General features: G+C 41.1%; 1 protein-coding gene across 10 annotated transcripts in view; it reads right to left on the bottom strand.

Moving 5' to 3' along the window:
• LIMS1 (LIM zinc finger domain containing 1) overlaps nt 1–22,135 on the bottom strand; it is a 156,836-nt gene that overhangs the window by 17,324 nt on the left and 117,377 nt on the right. For 5 of the 10 annotated variants that reach the window (XM_032419459.1, XM_032419461.1, XM_032419462.1 and 2 more), the window contains exon 2: nt 8,025–8,184. In XM_032419459.1, the coding sequence (XP_032275350.1) occupies nt 8,025–8,184 (160 nt within the window). Of the gene's footprint in view, nt 1–8,024; nt 8,185–12,514; nt 13,757–16,922; nt 16,946–22,135 lie in introns of those variants that run through there. The other 5 variants (XM_032419455.1, XM_032419457.1, XM_032419463.1 and 2 more) reach the window with 4 other exon arrangements.

Genomic DNA, 22,135 nt, shown 5'->3' with positions numbered 1-22,135 from the left:
GTCGGTTCCATTTTACTTTCAAAAGTATCTTCTTAGGGGAAATATAAGATAATCTTTTTACTGGAGATACTCCAAGATATCACAAAGTTAGATTTAGGAACCATTACAGCGGCTATATATAGTCGGTAACGTTAGGGCCTCTGGTCTGAATAGCTAATCCCCCCCACCTCCTGAAATGACATTTAAACAGCCTTCTCATGCCACCAATGACTTGGTCATTTTACAAATATTTCTTCATATGTACTGGAAGATGATTGGAGATACTGGTAACTCATGAACACCAGCACTGATGGAAACAGATTTCCCTTCAAAGCTACAATACCAAATTCAAAGATCACTAACCATATACTCATACATTTATCCAACCTCTCTAAATTTTCCTGATCTGAAAGTGAGGAAAAGTACCATGGAAGCCATCTTCAAGTTCTACCCAAATCACTGGGAAAACTGTATTCACTCCCAGGACTAGGGCACAGTGTGGCCTACACAGTCCACCACACATTGCATTTATAAGTTTTCCGTAACTATTTCCTGAATGAACGAAAAAGCAGTGATGGCCATATACAAGACAGCATTATCTCTCAGACTGATAAAACATCAGTCCCAGGAAACCACTTCAGTTTTGGTGAGAGTCAGGGCATCTTTGTGCAGGCGAGCAGGCATGAGATAAAATCTCCACTAGTTAACTGTGGGCAAGGCCTCTGAGCCTCATCAGGGCCACATGTAAGTTAGGAATAAAAATACCTAATGCACAGGGTTCGTGTGAGTCAAAGGAACGAAGAACAACAACAAGAACAGTCTATAAAACACCTAGTACAGTGCCTGGCTCATAACAGAGGTTTAGTTATTTCGGAAATAAAAATATTAATGTAACTCAAGTCTTCTAAAATTAGCAAGTATAGGGCATTAATTCACACATGAAGTACTACATTCCAGGCAAGGTGAAGGACTGTGAAGAACATGAACTAGGTGACCTTACCCTCAAGAGACTCACATGAAACCAGAAACAGCACCTCAATGCTTGGTGGTGCTGGTGGTAAAAAGCAACACCACCATGACTGTTTTAGTGGGTTCCTTGTTTTTATTAATACCCTGAGCACTACATTCTGATACAGACAAAATTAAAAGATAAATCATTTTTAGAATCATTAATGTTTAAAAGGTGTTTAAAATTAAAATGCAGAAGTAGGGTATTTGAAAAAAGAAAAATAAATTTCAGTTTGCAGAACCAGTTCAAATCACCACACAGATAGTGTATCTTGCCTTTTGCTAAACGAGGAGGACACTTTCATCATGATGACTATCCAAGAATGGTGTACTTATCTTTCCTTGTGCCAATTTAAGCCAGAAAATACAGGCTTTCTTAAGGGTCTTTCTTAAGTGAAATCTGTCTGTAAATACTTTCTAATTAAATTTATGGTACAAGAATTAACTCTAAGTGCAGTCAAATTCTTAGAAACAGAAAAAGGTTTTTGTTTTATGAGGCTATTGTCTAAACAACCTGGGGAACATGCCCACTTAGAATGGACTTACTATTACCATAGTGAAGCTCATAACCTATTCAAAGGGATGCCCTCATTCCGTGTAGTGGTTCTCAACTGAGGGTGATTTTTATTTTTATTTTTAAAGATTTTATCTGTCTGAAAGAGAGAGCACGTGCACAAGCAGGGGGAGCAGAGGCAGAGGGAGAAGCAGGCTCCCCACTGAGCAAGGAGTCTGACATGGGACTTGATTCCAGGGCCCTGGGATTATGACCTGAGCCGAAGGCAGACGCTTAACTTACTGAGCCACCCAGGCGTCCCTCAACTGGGGTGATTTAGCTCCCCAAGGGATATCTGGCAATGTATGGAGATACTTTTGGTTGTCACAACTGGAGATCTAGTGGGTAGAGTGGTAGAAATATTACTAAACAGTCTACAATGCACAGGAGTGCCCCCAAACAAAGAATTATCGAGTTCAAAATGCCAACAGTGCTGAGGATGAGGAACCCTGGTTTAGTGTGTGCAAGCATTACTTATCGGAGCAGTACCCACTGGGAAGTGGTACTACGGAGTGAGCTAATTTACTAGGTACTGCACATGCTACCTTGGTTCAAACTCACAACCCTATGAGACACGTATGATCATCCCCTTGTTAGAGAAAACTGAAATTCAAAAATATTAAATAACTTGAACCAAAGCCAGTAGAGCTGGGATTCAATCCAAGGCTGTAAGACCCTAAAATCTGTGCTGCTTCTTCTGTATCCACCACCTCTCTTAGGCAGACCAATAGAGAATATAACCTAGAATTCTTAAATTATCTTGTGGGTTTCTCTAAGAACTTAAAAATCATGATTGAAAGATCCCCTGGCTTCTCTGCCAACACACAATCTGAACTTGAGAACTGGCCATCTGAACACAGATGAAGAGGTAATTCTACTGAATGTGGAACAATGACATTAAAGCCTTGAACTACTGGGTTCCTTTTTGACCATGTACCAATAAAGTGAATCTACCCTCTGTTTCCACTGCACAAATCTGAGAAAAATGCTGAGGTCCCAAAACATCCTAATTATGGATACATGCTTCCTAAAAAAAGAATGAATAAACAACACTCCTGGAAAATCCCATGGAAGTCAGACCAATCGAGGCTCTTTGGTCACCTCCAATCTGTGACAGTTCCTCAGTCCTGCCCTTGACAGGACATTGACAATTTTGAAGGGTACCGGTCAGCTGTTTTGTAATCATCATGGGTTTGTCTCATGATTAGACTGAGGTCATAGATTTGGGGGAAGATATATAATACCACAGAGGTAATAATGTGCTCTATTTCTTGCATCATATTGGGGAGTACGTGAGCTCAACATGACTTCTTACTGGTCAAGTTAACCTTGTTCACTTGGTTAAGATGGTGTCTGCCAGGTTTTGCCACTGCAAAGTTACTGCTTTACTCATTTCTATATCCCTGTTAGAAGTGAATCATTAAGTCCAGCCCATATGCAAAGAGAATTGTGCTCTTTCTTTTCCTTTTAACGAATGCTCTTGGAGATAAGAGTTTAAAGTCATTTGAATCATTTAAACAAACTGGGGGGAGGGGAGCTTTTAATTCAAGAAATAGTGCTCCAAGTACCAGAAGTGATTATATTAAAATCCAACTAGATACAACATGTCACTCAAAAACAGAACATTTTGGTAAGGCCAGTATCCCAAAAATCATCTCTTAACTATGACCTTTTCATTATACCTCCCCTACAAAAACCACAAAAATTAAAAGTAACTTCATTTAGTGTTATATGTCTGCAAATTACTTCCAAATAATTTGGCAGAAAATGGGTGTGGTGGGTTTGTGTGTGAGATGCATAAGGGTACATGATATTCATTGTACAATTCTTTCAACTTTTCTGTAGGTTTTAAATCAAAAGTAAGTTTATTCAACAACACCACACTGACCTGAACTAACATCTCAAGTCAGCGGTCCACATATGGTACTGAAAATATACCATGGCTCAGGCATTTACTCAGGGTTCTTTCCAAAACTGAAATCTCCTCTGCTTCTACTTAAGAATACATTTCTTTCATCCACCACTCTGGACAATAAACCTTGGACAATGTTCATGAGATGAACAATAGGTAAATGAGTAAAGCGTACCAAGATTTTGCAAATGTTTATGTTAGAAAATGTTTGCCCTGGTTCCTAGTGGGTATATTAGCATTTTATCTTGCCATCTATACTATCCAAGTACTGTACACACATCATTGTATTTATTAAGCACCTAGGAGTCATCAAATACTGTATAACAAATGATAGATATACCAGTTAATGAGGACAGTCCTGACACCAAGGTATTTAAAGTTAGAGGGGAAGAAGATAAGCACATAAACATGTGAAATGCTCTCCATACTAAAGGTATAAACAAAGTGCTGTGTGTACTAGAGAAGATAACTGAAATGAGACAGATGGGAGTGGTCTGAAAACACGACTCACGTGGTTCTGTAATAAAAACACGCTGGGGAAAGCAGTCATTGATGACAGAAGCTACAGAGCCCAAGAATCATTGAGCCCGACTTTTTATTCTTTAGGGTTGATGTATTCCAGTCTAATAGCAAACTTTAAGTTCACGAGCTGAACCACATGATCTGGTGGGATTGAAGTTCACCTTGAGAGAGGAGCCAATGCAGGTAATAATCCTGGTTGCTGCTAACTCACTCTTAAGAGGAGCTGCAGATGAGCCAGAAATAGCTGAGCTCAATCAGCTCACCTCCAGACAAACATCCTCATGAGTGGGTAGGAAACAGTAGTGTAACGCTAAACTTGCCTTTGGGGCCAAAGGGAGCAGCATCCTGGCCATCTGATCCAAAATATCAGAAGTTCCACAGTAAAAGTGAATCCCATTTTCTTTCTTTCTTTCTTTTTTTTTTTTTAAGATTTTTATTTATTTATTAGAGAGAGACAGAGAGCACAAGTAGGGGGAGCAGCAGGGGCAGAGGGAGAAGCAGGCTCCCCGCCAAGCAGAGAGCCCGATGCAGGGCTTGATCCCTGCGCCCTGGGATCATGACCTGAGCGAAGGCAGACACTTAACAGACTGAGCCACCCAGGCGCCCTGAATCCCATTTTCAAGGGGAAGTGAGTGCAGAAAACCCACCTCTAAGTCTTCAGAACCAATCCTATGGAGAAAAGAGTAGATACTGTAGAAAATAAGGGAAGGATGATGTTTTAATCATAAGACAAAAGCAGTATCAAAGCTGTAGAGTGGGAAGAACACATTTGTTATTTTTTCTTAAAAGAATTTATTTATTTATTTGAGAGAGAGCGAGTGAGCATGGGGAGGAGCAGAGGGAGAGGGACAAGCAGACTCCATGCTGAGCATGGAGCCCGACACGAGCCTCATCTCACGATGCTGAGATCATGACCTAGGCCGAAATCAAGAGTCGGTTGTTTAACCCACTGAGCCTCCCAGGTGCCCCACATTTGCGATTATTACATACAGCAAGACTGAAGTACATACGTTGTATCTCAAATGAAAAGCAAGCCAGGTAAATTTTGGGGCTTCCTTTTCAGTAACTGAGAATACGTATTATTTCTTGGAAGACTTGGATAGCTTTTTCTCTAATATCATTCAACCAAAAGGAAAAGCCAGATTTTCCACATGCAGGTTTACAAATCCCTGGCCTTGGGAAAGGGGTTTTAATTGTAAGTGTAGCTAAAATAGCAATCTTCCTCAGGACCCAAGGGACCTTAAGCTGGGCAATAGCCCATTAATAGACCAGTTCTGGGTATTTGTAACATTCTGGAATAATAACAGACCCAGGGAGCATATGTTTTTTTAAAAAGATTCTATTTATTTATTTGTCAGAGAGAGAGAGAGAGAGAGAGAGAGAGCATGCACAAGCAGCACGCAGAGGTAGAAGCAGACCTCCCATCAAACAGGGAGCCTGATGTGGGACTCGATCCCAGGACCTTGGGATCATGACCCGAGCTGAAGGCAGACGTCCAACCAACTGAGCCACCCAGGCATCCCCCAGGGAGCATATTTATAGTCCAGAAGTAAAAAGGAGTGAGAGGTGGGCAGGAGGACAAGTGTGAGTCATGCTTTATTCTGTCCTACTGGAAGCTCTCACAGAGCCTTCCCTCTGACTAAGCACAAGTGGCCTGGCAGCTGACAGCTTGCAGATGCAGAACCAGGTGATCGTGCTTGACAACATTATTAATTCCAAAGTGCCAGGCAAACGGACCATATAATATGGAATTAATGTTTGGAGAAACTGACCCGGCCTTTCTCTTTTGGGTCCTTCTCTTGCTCCTCTGGACTCTCTCCTAAGGCTTCTGCCATAACTACCCACTTCAATAAAAATATCTTAGATTTGAAAAGAATATGCAAGGGAAAGAATACCATATTGGGCATTAGGAGACCAAACTAGGTTCCAAGCCCATTCATGTCACAGATCTGCTATGTTATAGGGACATTTCAACCTCTTTGGGCCTCGAGGGGAAAAAAAAGTAGGGGTAGGTTGGGATTGACAAGAGTATGTAGACTCATGTTTCCTCAGGAGGCAGACTCCTGACTCTCTTAAGTGACCTCCTTCCTTGCCCCAGTCCTGGCACGCCTCCACCGTGCTGACCTGAGAACCTGAATGGTTTCATCAAGGACCCACGGAAGCAGGTCCTTGTCCTTTACTCCAATTGAGGACCACTCTCCATCTCTCCGCTCCCTTTCTCTCCCTGCTGCCCAGATCCCTAGCAATCTCCTTTTCTTCTTCAGGAATCTAGCTGCCACCCTCCTCATTACCACTGGCAGCCTCTCCCACAGCCTCCGGCGGGGTCTGTTACCGTGATGCCAAGCAGCACAGCCCCTGCTCCAGCCGCCTCCCCGTCTTCCCTCCTACTGTGACTCTCCTGACTATCACTTGCTATTCCCAGCCCAAAGCCATTACCTTTGACAGAAAAAGAGATTCCCACTGCCCAGGGAAAGAGTTAGGAAGAATGAAAGAAAAGAGAACAAGAGTTCCTGTTCCTATTGCTAGGGTTTTTATTGTGAGGAATGCGGTTTCTAGGATATAGCAGGAGCTCAAAAGTGTGTTCTGGTGAATAAAAGAGTGGTCCCTAATCAAATCTCTTAAAGCTGTTCTCAGAGTTATGTTACTATATACAGGGCAGTTCTGTTTGTCCTGTACGTATGATGGACTAAATAGCTTTTCTGCAGGCTGGCCTGGAAACCTCCCTCTCAGGAGGCATTGTTTCTATGGGAAACTGCCGTCTGAGTGGCAAACAATTAACTTACTAATGACCATTAGAAACTACCTTTCCTTCCTTAGGAATGGCTTTTAAAACAGGGAAATTAAAAAATGTGGTAGGCAAAGAAGAAATCAAAGAGCAGCCATCTCTGGCTATAACATAATTCTATGTACACACATTATCATAGACACACATATGAATAACACACATACAGACAGGTACAAGTAAGTTGATAAAAATACACTATATAATTGGACACACACATATGCCACTCTTATCTTCATTAACAGCATGGGTTCAGCCTCCACAGACTAGTCCCAAAAGCAGACATATTCTGTGAGAAGGGGGTTTCAGTGATCATAAGAAGAAATACAAAGGATGTGTAGACACCACAGGGTAACGCAGGAGAATCAAGAACAAGAAATTGGAGGACACCTGGCTGGCTCAGTTGGTGGAGCATGTGACTCTTGATCTTGGGGTTGTGAGTCTGAGCCCCATACTGCGTAAGGAGATTACATAACAAAAATAAAATCTTTAAAAAAAAAAAGAAAGAAAAAGAATTTGGAGAAGAAGATACACAGAAGAGCTTAATATGGACAGGATATCCCTCCAAAGTATCTGAACAAGATCCTCCTTAGAAAATAAATGCATGGAAGCTCCCACTCATTGCATGAAAGGTAGGTAACCGACGTTCGGCATTAGAGAGGATATTTCATGGTGCTCTGAGTCGGGGAAAGAGACAGAGGCAGGAATCAGTAAGGCATGTGTAGGGGGCAAGCAAGTGGGGACCTGAGTGGAAAAGCCAGAAAGCCTGTGGCTAACATTTATGAAAGGACTCTGTCTGCTGAGCTGAAGTGCACAGGTCTGATAGGTCAAGTAACAAGGTACCAAGGGTTCTTTCTTTCTTTCTTTTTTTTTTTTTAAAGATTTTATTTATTTGTTTGACAGAGAGAGACACAGTGACAGAGGGAACACAAGCAGGGGGAGTGGGAGAGGGAAAAGCAGGATTCCCGCGGAGCAGGAAGCCAGATGCAGGGCTCGATCCCAGGACCCTGGGATCATGACCTGAGCCGAAGGCAGACGCTTAGCGACTGAGCCACCCAGGCGCCCCGGTACTAAGGGTTCTGAAACAGGAAGGTGAAATGAACAATACAAGTGGGGGGCAGGGTCTGGCAGGGCATTCTGCACATAAACCATCACTGACCTGACAGGTACCAAAGACCAGGCACGTCAATACAATCTTCATACTGAAATTCAAAACAAAGGAGGATCCTCAAAACGGTGCCCCTGTGCTTCTGTCCAGGCTGACTCACCTCATAGAAGAGTCCCTCCGGGAACTGCTGGAAGCACTGAGCACACACAAAGCACTGCTCGTGGTACAGCTCCCCGTTACTGTTTACTATCTTCTCGGCGGGCGCAAAGCCCCCCTTGCAGCGCTCACAGGTGGCGTTGGCCAGGGCATTGGCCATGTTGCTGTAACACATAAAGCAGAGGAAGTCACAAACTGTCTATCTTTTCTTAGACTTAAGACCAAATGACACGAAGAACTGAGGAGAAAATTCTATCTGATCACAAAAATCATATTGTAGCCCTTAAGCCCAAATTCTTGTGTCTTAAGAACTCAAACTGCTCCCATCTCTTTGCCCATGCATCTCAGGTGCTGAAAGGGCCTCCTGCTTGGAATCTGTTTTTCTTTAACATTTCTGACATTCCTCTTGCTAAATATCCTATAAATGAGTGCCCACTACCAGTGAGGAACTAGGGATAGACAGAAGTTCAAGAGCTGCCCTCCAGGAGCTTGAGGTTACAGCTTAATAAGCCTAATTAAAATATCCACAGGTCACCATCTCAAAGCCCATTTCTCTTCCTTCTGAGAACAGAATCTAAACTGCATATCAACTGAACACCATGTCCTGACACAGGTTATCCCTTTGGTTAGATCCTGCTGAAGGCAACTGCTGTTAAGTAGCTCCTAAAATCCACCAGAATGCCTTAGTCCTGTAATCTCATTGGTAAGACAAGTATTGAGCACCAACATTGTAAGCTGTATCTTAATCAGAGGATTGTACATTGTGAAGATCATTTTATAGATATGACACGGGGAGGTTCAGGGAGTTGGAGTGACCAGCCCAATGTCACAAAGCTCAGTAGTTAATGGAAGACATTGGAGCAGAATCCAGAGTCCCCGTTCATAAAATCACAACCAGATTACAGTATCAATTTCAAACACCCGAGAAGACATGATAGGGACACCTATCACCTATCAAATGACCACCGATGAACCCAATGACCCGGTCTTTCCCTGCCATCATTCCACTATACCCTGAAACATACGAGGCACTCAATAAATGGACCCACATCCTAACTAACCACTGTGTAGTTTGCAAGAAGAAAAGCATATACTCAGATAATTATTTAGCTCTAACAAGCCCTGTTCCACATAAAGAACTGCTTTGTTCTAAAAGGCCTTGAAGTGGGGAGGGTCCCCTAACCAGAGCACTCATTGGCCAAGCCGTCCTTCACAATTTGGCAAGTTTATTTTCAGACGCCCACTCAGAGCACAAGCTCTACCCGTGTGTCTAGTTGCCTGGTGCAGCCTGTAACCACCTAGATATTGAGTCAATCCACCTTGTAAAGTTACCGCCAACATTCTCTAGAATCAACCACCCTGTGAGGCAGGTGAGGAGCCTTCATTTTACAGACAGATTAATTGCCTTGTCCCCAGCCAGTTTCTAAGTTTTCCTGTTTCCTTAGCAGAAGGGCTCACACATATCTTGTCTCAACTCCATCCCACCCCAATGGAAGATAATTTTGCCTTCTTGCCCTAAATGTTTCAAAAAACAGTATTCCTGGGCGCCTGGGTGGCTCAGTCGTTAAGCGTCTGCCTTCAGCTCAGGTCATGATCCCAGGGTCCTGGAATCGAGTCCCACATCGGGCTCCCTGCTCGGCAGGAAGCCTGCTTCTCCCTCTCCCACTCCCCCTGCTTATGTTCCTGCTCTCGCTCTCTCTCTGTCAAATAAATAAATAAAATCTTAAAAAAAAAAACAAAACAGTATTCCTATTTTGTAGCCTTGCCATAACTAACCCCACATAGAAGTACCACGTTCATAACCACATACCAAATCACAACTCAACTTTACTTAATAGGCTTAAATATAGAATTAAAACATCACAAAAAAAGGGAAAAAAAGGAAGAGAGGCAGCCTCATTGCTTGGCAAAACTGGCCTAAGTCTCATATTACATTTTCTACTTTGTCATTTCAAAATTACTGTAGGTTATGGAGAAAAATGCATCACATTTCCCTTCTTCATTTGGCTTTGCCATAAGCCAGATGAATTGTAGCAGTTTTAGCAAAGCTCTTGGAAAGGTTTGTGCTTCCCCTTTCTCCTGACCAAAACCCACAGGTGTTTCTAGTTGAAGTATGGTAAAACTGCCCCAGTAATTCCTAATATCTCTTTGAGGATAAAATAAGAAAATGTATATAACTTTGGAAGCCAGAAGATGCTACTCAAATATAAAGCATTATTATTAATTTTGAACCCTCTCAAAAGATTCACCAGATGCTTATAATTTTAATAGAACTCCCAAAAAGCAGGAAGAGAAGAACATTCTGGAATGTCTTGATCCATTATCTAGATCAAATGGTTCTCAAAGTATGGGGACCACCGTGACCCTTTTAGGGTTTCAAAATGTCCTCCCTTTTCCAACTACATCTCTGTGGGAGGCATATTTTCTTTATATACATCATCTAAAGCAACATATTGCACTAGGATAAATTCAGAAGCAGAACTGAGAAACTGTCTTATTTAGACAGTCATTAATGAGATTTGCAAAAATGTAATTCAATGCCACTTTTCCCACCAAGCTTTTGTCATTTTGGAAATAGTTATTTTTCATAAAAATTCATTAATATTAATACTTATTAATATTAACATGTAATGAGTTTATTGTTATTTTAAATCAATACATATTTAATTTTGCTCTCTGTGTTTATTTTCTAAGACAGTAAATACTGATAAGCAAAAGCTCTTTGGGGACTTCAGTAATTTTTAAGAGTGCAAAGCGGTCCTAAGATCAAAAGCATTTATTACCTGTTTCCTACTCATTATACTAAACACTGGTTATATTCAAATTTAAATACTCAAATAGTTAGAAAATAGGTAGACACATTATAAAAACAAACATATAGTTTCCCAACACACAGGAAAAATAAGCTAGCTTTAGAAATAATGTAATGCGTATTTTTGAAGTAGTATTCCTTTTAATAACAAGCAGGATAAGAAAAGAAACTACATTAGAGGAAACTTTCAGGAAAGAACCCCTAATAATCTCACCAACCTACTTAATTGTTTACATTTCCTTTTCCTCTCTTGTCTTTGACCCTCTGGCACTGTGAATTTTTTTAATGGACTACTTTTTAGAGCAGTTTTAGGTTCACAGCGAAACAGAGAAAGGCGTAGAATTCCCCTTCACCCCCACATGCAAGCCTCCCCTGCTGCCATCATCCTCCACCAGAGACGTACTTTGTTATGACTGATGAACCCACAGTGACCTGTGTATTTTTTTTACAGTTGTTTTTTATATTTAACACTACCTATGATAGAAATTACATTTTAAAAGTCATGAATGATAGTTTTAACTGTCATCCGGCTAGTTATAATTAGTTGGCTAATTTTTCAAAAAAGGATTTTTGCTAAGAAGTGGTGTTGATGACAAAGAATATATATGTTGGGAAATATATATGTAAAAGCCTTTAATAATACAGAATCTTCACATTTGGCCAGTCGTAACTGATTTACCCGACCCACTTCCACAAATCAACCGCACACAGAAAACTTGGTATCATTAAGCTTTTTGTTTTTCAAGTGCCTCATTGATCAAAGTATGTGAAACAAACTTTCTGGCATCAAAATGAAAAAATGTGTAAATCCAAAAAGCATCTTGAGAGTCCACAAAGCATTTTGGCTACAGTATAATTGTAAGTGCCCAATTACACTTAAACAGAACTCTTTGTAAGTTGTGAAAATAAATGACATCTGTTACAATACCACATAGAATGGATTAATGGAAATAGAGAATCAGGTCAGTTAAATTCTCCGTAACTCTTAATTGACAAACTGGGTATTTGCAATAATTCCAAACTTATGACTTTGCAGGAGGTCAACAATCTTAAATGAGCTGGTCTAAATACTACTCTGCACTACTTTTTTTAATTGTTTGCTAAAACCCATTTAATAACATGTATTAGACATTTTAGACCTAATAGCATATATATGTATATATAAATATATGTATATTTGCTAGTTACACAGCATCCTTATTTATTCATTCAATCCCCTCAAGACAGTATTAAGAAACCCAGTTAGCCTACTTCAAACTGCTGTTAAACCTAACAAAAATGTGTATCTTTATCAACAGTCTGTAATTCAATTTTTACTACTTCCCTCAACCGACCCCTCATCTGTGGAAAGTTTTAGAGCATACAATTTTTCTATTATAAATCCTGACAGCAAAAACTCTACACCTCCCTCTTGGACTACATAATGAAAATGTACTATTGTCAGGAACCTATTGAACACAAAGACATTACTACTATTACTGTAAAGGGAGCATTTTCTTTCACTTCTGCATTTCATCTGGTGTATTCCTGCCTGCTGGAATATGCCCCCTCCCCCTCCATCACCCTGGAATGCCCCTCCTGAAAGTAGAGGAAATAAAACCATCAATGGCTAATGAACTCAAAGCCCAAGAAGGCTAGATCTGGAAGACGGGAGCGCCTCTTCCAGGAGAGGAGACACTTACAATTTCGCATAAAAGTCACAAAACTCCTTGTAGACCTTTACGTCACTGTGCCTGCGCTGCAGTTTGGACACAGCCCTCTCGTCTTCACTGCCATTAGCCTGGTGGACACTGTTAAGGGCTGCCTGGGGGATTTCTTCATTCTCTGGGATAACATAGGGGCGCGCCCTGCCCGGGAACGCCATCCTCGGGTGCTTGAGAGCTCTGAGCCCAGGGCAGAGAGTAGCAGGACAGGGGACAGAGAAACAATATCCAGGCCTCCCCCGCTTCCCTGCCAGGGTCACTCCCACTGTTCCCACACACGTCAGCCCTGTGTTTGCCAGGGTCGCTCCTGGCCCTTCATGTTAAGAGCTCTAGCAGCAAAGCAGTCACTTGGTGTGCCAGTCCTGACTTACTGAGGCATTTCTGGAAGCTCTAGAAAACATTCCCCAAAGCAGTGACACAGTCTTTGCCGGAGCAGCCTTCCCCGTAGACTGGGTCTGTAAACACTGCCACACACATAGAGGATTGCTTGGCAGGGTCCAAGAGAAACAAACATCCACGTGCCCTGGGGAATCTGTCACCAAGCATCATCCACACGAACACTGTGCTTCTTGTAAAGCACCCCCAGATATTCTGTTTCTAACAAGCTCCCCCCTGAGGCTAACGTGGCTGGCACACTCTGGGGGATATCCTAATGCCCAGGGCATGCTTGCCAGCTATGCCCCTGGCTGCCTTCCCCCAAGGGTCTGTGAGTCCCTGAGATTTGGAGCTACTTTTGACTTTTATTGATCCTAGCATTTGGCACATAGCAAGAGTTGGATGATGTGTTCAATGAATGGACACAAGAGGAAATAGAAAAAGGTTGGAGTCTAGTTAGAAACCCCAGCTAATCGTGGTCTTTATTATGCTAAGGCTGCCCCTGGCATTCCTGCTGGAGTCAGTCCACACTGCCGTCATCTTGTAGCAGTGCCACAGATGAGGAGGGTGATTATGAAGGCCATGGGCAATACAGGGGCTCAGAACCTTTCTCCAAAAACAAATGAGTAAGTCAGAGGGATAAAAGGTACAGCACGGGGAATATCGTCACTGGTATTACAGTAACATTGTATGGTGACAAATGGTAGCCATGTTTGTAGTGAGCATAGCATAGGTTATATAGAGTTGTCAAATCACAAGGTTGTACACCTGAAACTAATATAACAGTGTCAACTATACTTTAATTAAAACAAAAAATACACACACACACAACAAACCCAAAATACTTATAAGTAAAAACTACAGAACCTCATGGATAAAATATAGGAGAGTAGTTATTAAATGGTATGCAAAAAAATTTTGAAGATTTATTTATTTTAGAGAGAGCAAGCAAGAGAGAGAGCATGCATGCACGTGCACATGCACATGGGGGGAGGGGCTGAGGGTGAGACACTTCAAGCACTCTCCCTGCTCAGCACAGAGCCTGGAGTGGGGCTCCATCTCATGGCCCATGAGATCATGACCTGAGCCGAAACCAAGAGTCAGACACTCAACCAACTGAGCCACCCAGGCTCTCCTAAAAAATTGTTTTAAATAAAATAAAATAAAATAGAATAGAATAAAATCCATCTTGTATGGGTGTTTCTAGTAACTGATACATTTGTTCATGCCTAAGGAAAGAAGCTATCAGGCTCTATTTGTTTGTTTTCCTTATGATATTCTTACAGTTCTTAATCCATACTAGGTATAGTGATTGCAAATCATGTTCATTCTCCTGCCAGAAACATCATTAGATCCAAAATATTCTGCCCACACTGATGTAATACTACTTGGAGACACCAACCAAAGGGCAGATGCTGAAGTAGGTCCTGGAGACTTCCCTTTCCTTCAGTTCAAATAGTTTCCAGGGGATCTGGGGATACATTTTCTATGTTCTTTTAGCCTCACTTCACATGTCAGAAATGTAACCTCCAGGAAGGTAGGAACTTTGTCTTGTTCATGCCTGTACTCCAGCATCATGAATACAGTCCACCACTTAGCAGGTGTGTGGTAATTATTTGTTGATGATTGAACCCAGATTAATAATCCATCTACTTGATCTAGGAAACCATGAAAACAGTGAAAGAGCAATTTAGCTACCAGTCTGCTAAGCATTTTGAGTCAGCAGATCTAAAAATATAAACTAATTATCTTAACTTCATAACAACTAGTCTTATTTCTACTAGACAGAAAAGCAGAACTATGAAAAAAGCTAATTGTGTATGAACAGATACAATGAAGACTCTTATCTGGCAAGGAATTAAAAATAATGTGAAAGATCTACAATCAAATTTTAACTTTTTATTTTGAAATAATTATAGTCACAGGAAGTTACAAAGATTATACAGAGAAGTCCTTCAGACCCTTCACAAAGTTTCTTCAATGGTTACACCTTATGTAATTATAATCCAATGTCAAAACCAGGAATCTGACACTGGAACAATGTGTGTATATACATTATGTGTATGTCATTTCATCACATGGGTAGATTCATGTAACCACTGCCCCCAATCAAGATATAGCACTCTTCCATCACCACAAAGATCTCTCTCATATTATCTCTGATTGTCACACCCTCCTCCACACCTTGCCATCCCGTAATCTCTTGCAACCACTAACCTGTTTTTCATCCATGGGATTGTAATTTAGAGAATGTTACTGCTATGGACTGAATGTCTATGTCCCTCCAAAATTCCTATGTTGAAAGCCTAATCCCAAATGTGACGGTAACTAGAGGTAGGACTTTGGGAGGTAATTAAGGTTGGATTAGGTCATGAAAGTGGAGCATTAATCCCTTATTATGGGATTAACATCCTCATAAGAAGAGGAAGAGACACAGATCATTCTCTGTCAGCCATGAGAGGATATAGCCAAAGGCGGCTGTCTACAAGCCAAAATGTGGATCCTCACCAGACACTGGATCTGCTGTACCTTGATCTTGAACTGCCCAGCCTCCAGAGCCTTGAGAAACAATTACTTGTTGTTTAAGCAAACTGACTAAGACAGCTACATGGAATCTTATAGTATGTGATCCTTTAAAGGCTGGCTTTTTGTATTCAGCATAATGCCCTCAAGATCCATCCAAGTTGTTAATATATATCAACAGTGTGTTCTTTTTTTATTGCTAAGTAATATTTCATGGTAACCATTCACCCACTGAAGGGCATTTAAGTAGTTTCTAGTTTTGGGCCATTGCAAATAAAGCTGTGTATCGGTTTCTATGTGCATATAACTTTTCATATCTCTGGGATAAATGTCCAAGAGTGAAATTGCTGAGTTGTATGATAAATATATGTTCAGTTTATTTAAGAAAGTACCAAACAATTTTCTTAGAGTGGTTATAGCATTTTACATTGCCACCAGTAATGTATGAGAGATTCAATTTCTCCACATCTTCACCAGCATTTGGTGCTACCATTATCTTTAATTTTAGCTGTTCCAATAGGTGTGTAGTCATAACTTTTATTATGTATATATATTAAGTTTATGTATATGTAGGTAAGTACAAAAAATAAGTCAGAAATTTCAGTCTACCAGATAACTGTATTGACTAGAAGGGAAAAAGTAATACATGTATTTGGGAAAAAATTCAAACACTAAAGAGAGATATAAAATGAAAAATAAAGTCTCTTAATAACTTATCCACACCTTCAACTAAGTCAGTTCCATGGTGTCCTTCTGCTAAATCAGATTATTGCTGGAAATTTAGTAAAAATTCTCTTATCTCTTCAAATTATGCTATTTAAAAAATGCTGTGTTAAGGTGAAGCAGGTAGGAGACCTTCCATTTTTTCTGGTTTCCTCTACTTCCTGCTGGGACCATGTTAATGAGTGTGTGCTTGGCACACAGTACGTCCAAACAGAATTCTTCAATAGAAGTCACCTCAATAGGAGTCAGTTTTATGATCGAAGTTATCATATACGAAGTTAATATTTTTAAACTATTTAATCAATCAGTGTGTCTATTATATGGATGTTGAGACAGATTTGTGGCTCTGTCTCTTTGTTTACAGTTTTGTCAGATCTCATTCTTTCCTCCTTTCCTTTCTTTTTTATCACCAAGGAATATCATAACTGGCAGCAGGGAGGGAGAAGGGAGGCTGAGGATCTAAAGAAAGAAAAGATGGGACAGGACAGAGCCCGATCATCTATCCCACATCTCCTTCCTATGAGCCACCCCCTCACCCCAGGAGCAAAAGACCCTGGCCAGTAGACTCTTGCAGAGAATTCCCTGAACCTTATATATACCGAAACAACAAAGGCACAGTGAGGGTTAAGGCCAACCAGGAAAGCTTCTGCAATTGTGAATGAGCTCTGCTATTCAGGAGCTAGTGGCAATGGGCTGCCCTTCCTTGAGCAGCTTTTCCATTAAGGTTTATAGCTTCTTAAAAAGTAATTGCTCCCATTAGGGGCACCTGGGTGGCTTGGCCGGTTAAGTGTCCAACTCTTGATCTCAGCTCAGGTCTTGATCTCAGGGTTGTGAGTTCAAGCTCCACACTGGGCTCCACGTTGGGCATGGAGCCTACTTTAAAAAAAAAAAGAAAAAAAAAGTAACTACTCACATTATTCCACTGTTTGCTTGTTTGCATTATTTTACATCATTTCTGAACATATGGGACTTTTACTACGAGCTCACAATGCAACAGGTCTAAGGGGTACCTGAGAAGTGCCTGCTGAATGAATAAACAAGTGAATACAAGTCACAGCCTGTTTCTATGAGTGTACAATGTACTTAGGGAAATAATATATGGATATACATTTTTTTTTCCATCATTCAAGCCTATAAGGATGCAGATTTCTATTTCAGTGCCAGGTGCTGAGTGAAGAGGGCTGTCTGTGTGTGTCCAAGTACCTGAGTAAAGGTCAGTAACCACGTGGCCACTGCAAGGTTAGGTGGCACTATTCACCCAAAAGGACTGCAAAGGGGAGTCGGTTGGTCAATCACTTCTTATCCAGGTACCATAGAAGAGAGCTAAAAGAAATGTGTGGTTGTTTTTCCAAGAGGACATGGGGGGTCATTTCAGGCCAAATAAACACCACTGCTTAAGTTTTATATCCAGGCATTTTGCTACTTTCAAACCATTTTTGACACTTAATAATGTCACTCTAAGAAATGTAAACAATCCTTTTGGACTGTGATTGCAGCCATGAGAAAAATATTTATCTGAACACCTCTGATGGAAATTACCACTGCCACTACAGTGGCATCAAAATAGTCCTTGAAGTAGGGTAGGAGACTGTTTTTAAAAAATACTCCCAAAAGCCAGTTTTGTCTGAATAGCGGGCCTGTTAGGTGGCTTTTGCTGAAGAACTAGGGTTTCCTGAGGCCCATGATTCCTTAAGGGTTCTTCCCAGGAGGTTCTATAATCTGATCGCCATGGTTGATTCGGGTCCTTGAGAGACCCCACAGGACAGGTCTGAATCCCAAACATCCTTTAAATCCATCCACAGAAGACAGACTTCTATTTCATAAACTCAACATTTTTTGATCATCTACTGTGTGCCAAACTCCACCACTCATTGAGTGACCTATTGTGCTGTGTCTTTGTCCATTTGGGCCGCTGTAACAACAAAATACCGCAGACTACAAATGGCAGAAATTTATTTCTTAGAGTTAAAGAGGCTCAAAGTTCAAGATCAAGGTGCCAGCATGCTTGGCTTCTGGTAAGAGCCCCCCTCCCCTCTTCCTGGCTCATACCCTCTCATTGTGTCCTCACATGGTAGACAGTGCTGGGAAGCTCTGTGGGACCTCTTTTTTAAGAGCACTAATCCCATTCACGAAGGCTCCACCATCATGACCGAAGCACCTCCCAAAGACCCCACCTCCCAATATCATCACCTTTGGGGGTTAGGACTTTGGTATATGAATTTTGGGAGGACACAAACATTCAGACCCCAGCAGGCAGGATCTGGGACCTGGTGGACTGTATCTAACAGTCTGTTAGATGCTAAACCACACACAGCATATCTGATGCTAAGCTGCCCATTCCAGTGTCCTGTAAAGAATGCTGCAGGGCTTCAGATTCCACCAATCCAGCTAACTCCACGATTTCAGCCAAAACAAATTCTACCCAACATATTACCTAGCCAAAGATAAATAGCCTACTTAGAGATATCACGCAAAAATATTGTAGCTATTTCCAGGAGCTCAAATACTTAAAGCCTGGATATAATCATGAGCATGGCTGCCAAAATTAATAATCAACTTTTTAATAACTAGTATTTTAAAATTAAAATTCTCTCAAATAGCAACAACTGAACTATGTGTATCACTACCAAATAGTTCATCTATGTGGTTTTTAAAATCCAAGCTGAACATTTTGACCAACTGCTTCTAAAACACAGGACTCTAATGCAGAAAAAAAGGCAGTGCTATTATATGTTTTATGCCATTCCACAGACAGATGTTCATATGTGGATGGCTAAGCCAAGCACTTGGCAATAACAACTACTAGAATGTAGCTTCTCCAACTTCAATTAAAGGCTTCCATGAATACTTGGGGTATTCAAATTGCTGAGACAGTGTGGTTAAATTAACATATGCAAAATGAATTATTTTCACTATGATGCCCTACGCTACTCAAATGTAAAATACTATCTGATTTCCCCCCTACTATTAAAAACACAACAGTCATGACATGCAAGTAAAGATAATGGAGCTGGAAAGTTCTTTCTCATTTCCCAGCGACCAGGACAAATGCACTGTGTTTTCTTTCAACAGACAGTGAGGAAAGAGACAAAGGTCTCTACCCAGGGAGGGTAGAGTTGCAATTAACATGCCATTTTGCCTTGTCTGTTAAAATTGTTTCCTAATTCTGGATTGCACAAGCAAAAAGAAAGTATTTATTACAACCGAGGCAAGAGAGTGAGAAAGGGATAAGATGCACATCTTGAACTAACTTCAAAGAAAGGCATGTTTGTTACCTGCCTGTATGAGCGCTGCTTACAGATCATGATGAAAGCAGGGAGTAAGGTCTCTAGCTTTGTCACTGTACGCTGGAAACAACCGAAGAGAATAAGGGGAACACATTACTGCCTAACAGTAAGGAAAGAACAGACTTAAAGAACCCCCCTATATACCAGTAACTGCCTTCCCAGGGCCTCCCACTTACCCCAAATACTCAGACCAGCCCAGCAGTGACTCAGAGGCTGGGACTCCAGAGGTTATTTGAATCTGATTCTAAAACCTTCTTAAACGAAACTCACCTAAAAGTTAGAGACTCTTTGGTGTTGAAGACAGAAGCACCCCAAACCTTGTGCTATTTTAAGAAGTGTGTTCATATCCCTCATAAGGAAAATGAGGGAAACACAACTCAAACTCAAGTTGATAATTTTCAAGAAGTAAACTGCAGGCACGCTTTCCACCCTAAAATCAACAATTAAAATATAATGTTTCTAGTGAAAGCAGGTGAGGTAAAAATTCCTCATCTGGTGTCTGGAACTGTCCTGGTTTTATTCTTGATGCCCATAGTAGAAGGGTCCCTATTCAGGAGCCATCGGGTGAGAGCTGCTACCCACTCTCCTCAGTGCCCTGACGGTTCTGTGAAACAAGACAGGTCCCGAAGGTGCTCTGCAGCTCAGGAATACTTTGCCCACAACAGGCACAAATTATTGCAAATTACAGTTCAGTTTCTCAATCTTAACAAATTTACCAAGTATTGACAACCTACTTAGCGGCCTACTTCTCAGGAAGTACAGCTTTCTGGACAATCTCTAGAAATTTTCCATCATTACTCAACCAACGAATACCCACCCACAGACTTCAGCGTATAGAGGACACAGAGCCTAGGGAAGGTGCAGGAATGAGACTGAAATAAAGCTCCTTAGAGTATCTCCCCCTCCTCCATGACACTCTGACACTGACAGGTCTACTTTATTAAGAGACATTCTGAACCACGTGCGGAGAGAAACCAACAGAGTTCAAGACTTAGGGCACCTTTCTCTCCCTGGCAGAAGCACAAGAGCACTGACTTGCTGTCTGCAACTAGCCACCACCCTGTCTCTGCAATAATGATGACATTCTCATCCCACAAGGCAACCCACTACAGAAGGAAAGAGACAAAATTAGATCGGGAAAGTAGCAGAATGTGTGGCAACAAGGCAAAATCAGTAATAACAGAAAACTAACAAAGGACATGAACAATGGAGCAGCCTCAGTTTCTGGAAGCCCTATGTATATGGGAGTGTGAGCACTCTGAGACAGGATCACTGGGCTGCACTGTGTTGTTTGGCAAGTTGAATTTCTCCACCCCCATCAACCCCAAAGCAACACAGCTTGTTACAGAGCATTTATAAAAGGCAGAGAAGACTCACTCATATTCTTGCCATCCAGAGATAAGCACTGCAACATGTTGATCTCTATTCCTTGTAAAATACATATACAAATGTATATAAAAATGTAAATAAAGGCAGGATTGTTGCAAGGTGATTGTTCAGAATTATCTTTATTCCTAGGAGTGGACATAAAAGGACACAAAGTTCTTTGGATGAATACCACTGCCCCCCTTTTCCCTGAACTCTCTGCCTATCTGAAGCTTGCCCAATCCTCAAATTTCTATTCAAGGTCTTCTCTAAGAAGCCCCCTCTGAGCATTCCAGCCTGTACTAATCTGTTTAGCATCTACAGGGCTCACTGGGTATCCTGTTCAGTGAGTGGGTAAGATTTTAGTCGATTCCACATCATGTTCTGTATTGCAGAGGTGCTCTTCTCAAGAACACCATGAGCCCTTTGGTGTGAAAACTTCTAGAGAGTCTTTGCATCAAACACCCTTTTAGTAGGCAACTAATCAAACTGGCCCTTTTGTGAAAAGTTGCTGCACAACAGAGTTGGGGAGGTGCTGGTAAGCTGCCACCCTCCCCAGAAATTCAAGACAACTCAGAGTAGCTTTAGTATGTACTTTAGCAGGATGTTCTGGTATCAGTAAAGAGAACTCTCTTAACTATCATCACTGCAGTCTGAAATCTATAAGCTTTCTAACATACTTTCTCTCACTAGATCCCCACGGTTGCTCAAATAAGTGGAGTGTTTGGTCAACTGAAAAAACATTCTTAGAATTCTCTTTCATAGGCTGGGCAATTTTTCTCTGATTTTTCAAACATCTCCACTGGAAAATGTCTCTGTAGCAGATCCTCCATTATCCAAATCATTTCTCCCTGTAATTCATACCGTGACCCACTAACACATATTCTCACCCCTAAACATCTTTTTAAAAAGATATCTTGTGTCCTGACCAAAATAGATGAATTTGAGAAAGCCCTGTATTTCAAATATAGAACAGTATTTTTAGCTGAGAGTGTTGACTTAAGAGAATGCCCCGTTTACCAGGGAAATCCTTCAGTGAATCCACAGGCTCCTTATATGGCTGGGATGGCCATCAGCACCAAACTTTCTGGCTCTAAATGACATTCTTATTTTAAATCTGACTCAGCCAGGGATATCTCACTGAACACTGACCTTCAGCTAAATTGGGAGAGGAAGTCAATGGGAGTTTTTATATTGTCAATAAGATTAACATGAGGTCTACTTTCCTCAATGATAAGGTAAAAGAAAACCATGAGAGTTTCAGTATGGAGGAGAAGAAAAAACCCCGCTGTATTCAAGTGAAAACAACCCTTTTAAATTTCAATCT

Source organism: Phoca vitulina, unplaced genomic scaffold (genome assembly GCF_004348235.1).
Source record: "Phoca vitulina isolate PV1807 unplaced genomic scaffold, GSC_HSeal_1.0 scaffold22, whole genome shotgun sequence".
Lineage (NCBI taxonomy): Eukaryota > Metazoa > Chordata > Mammalia > Carnivora > Phocidae > Phoca > Phoca vitulina.
Note: the sequence above shows the minus strand (reverse complement) of the source record. Positions and strands in the feature narration are given on the sequence as shown.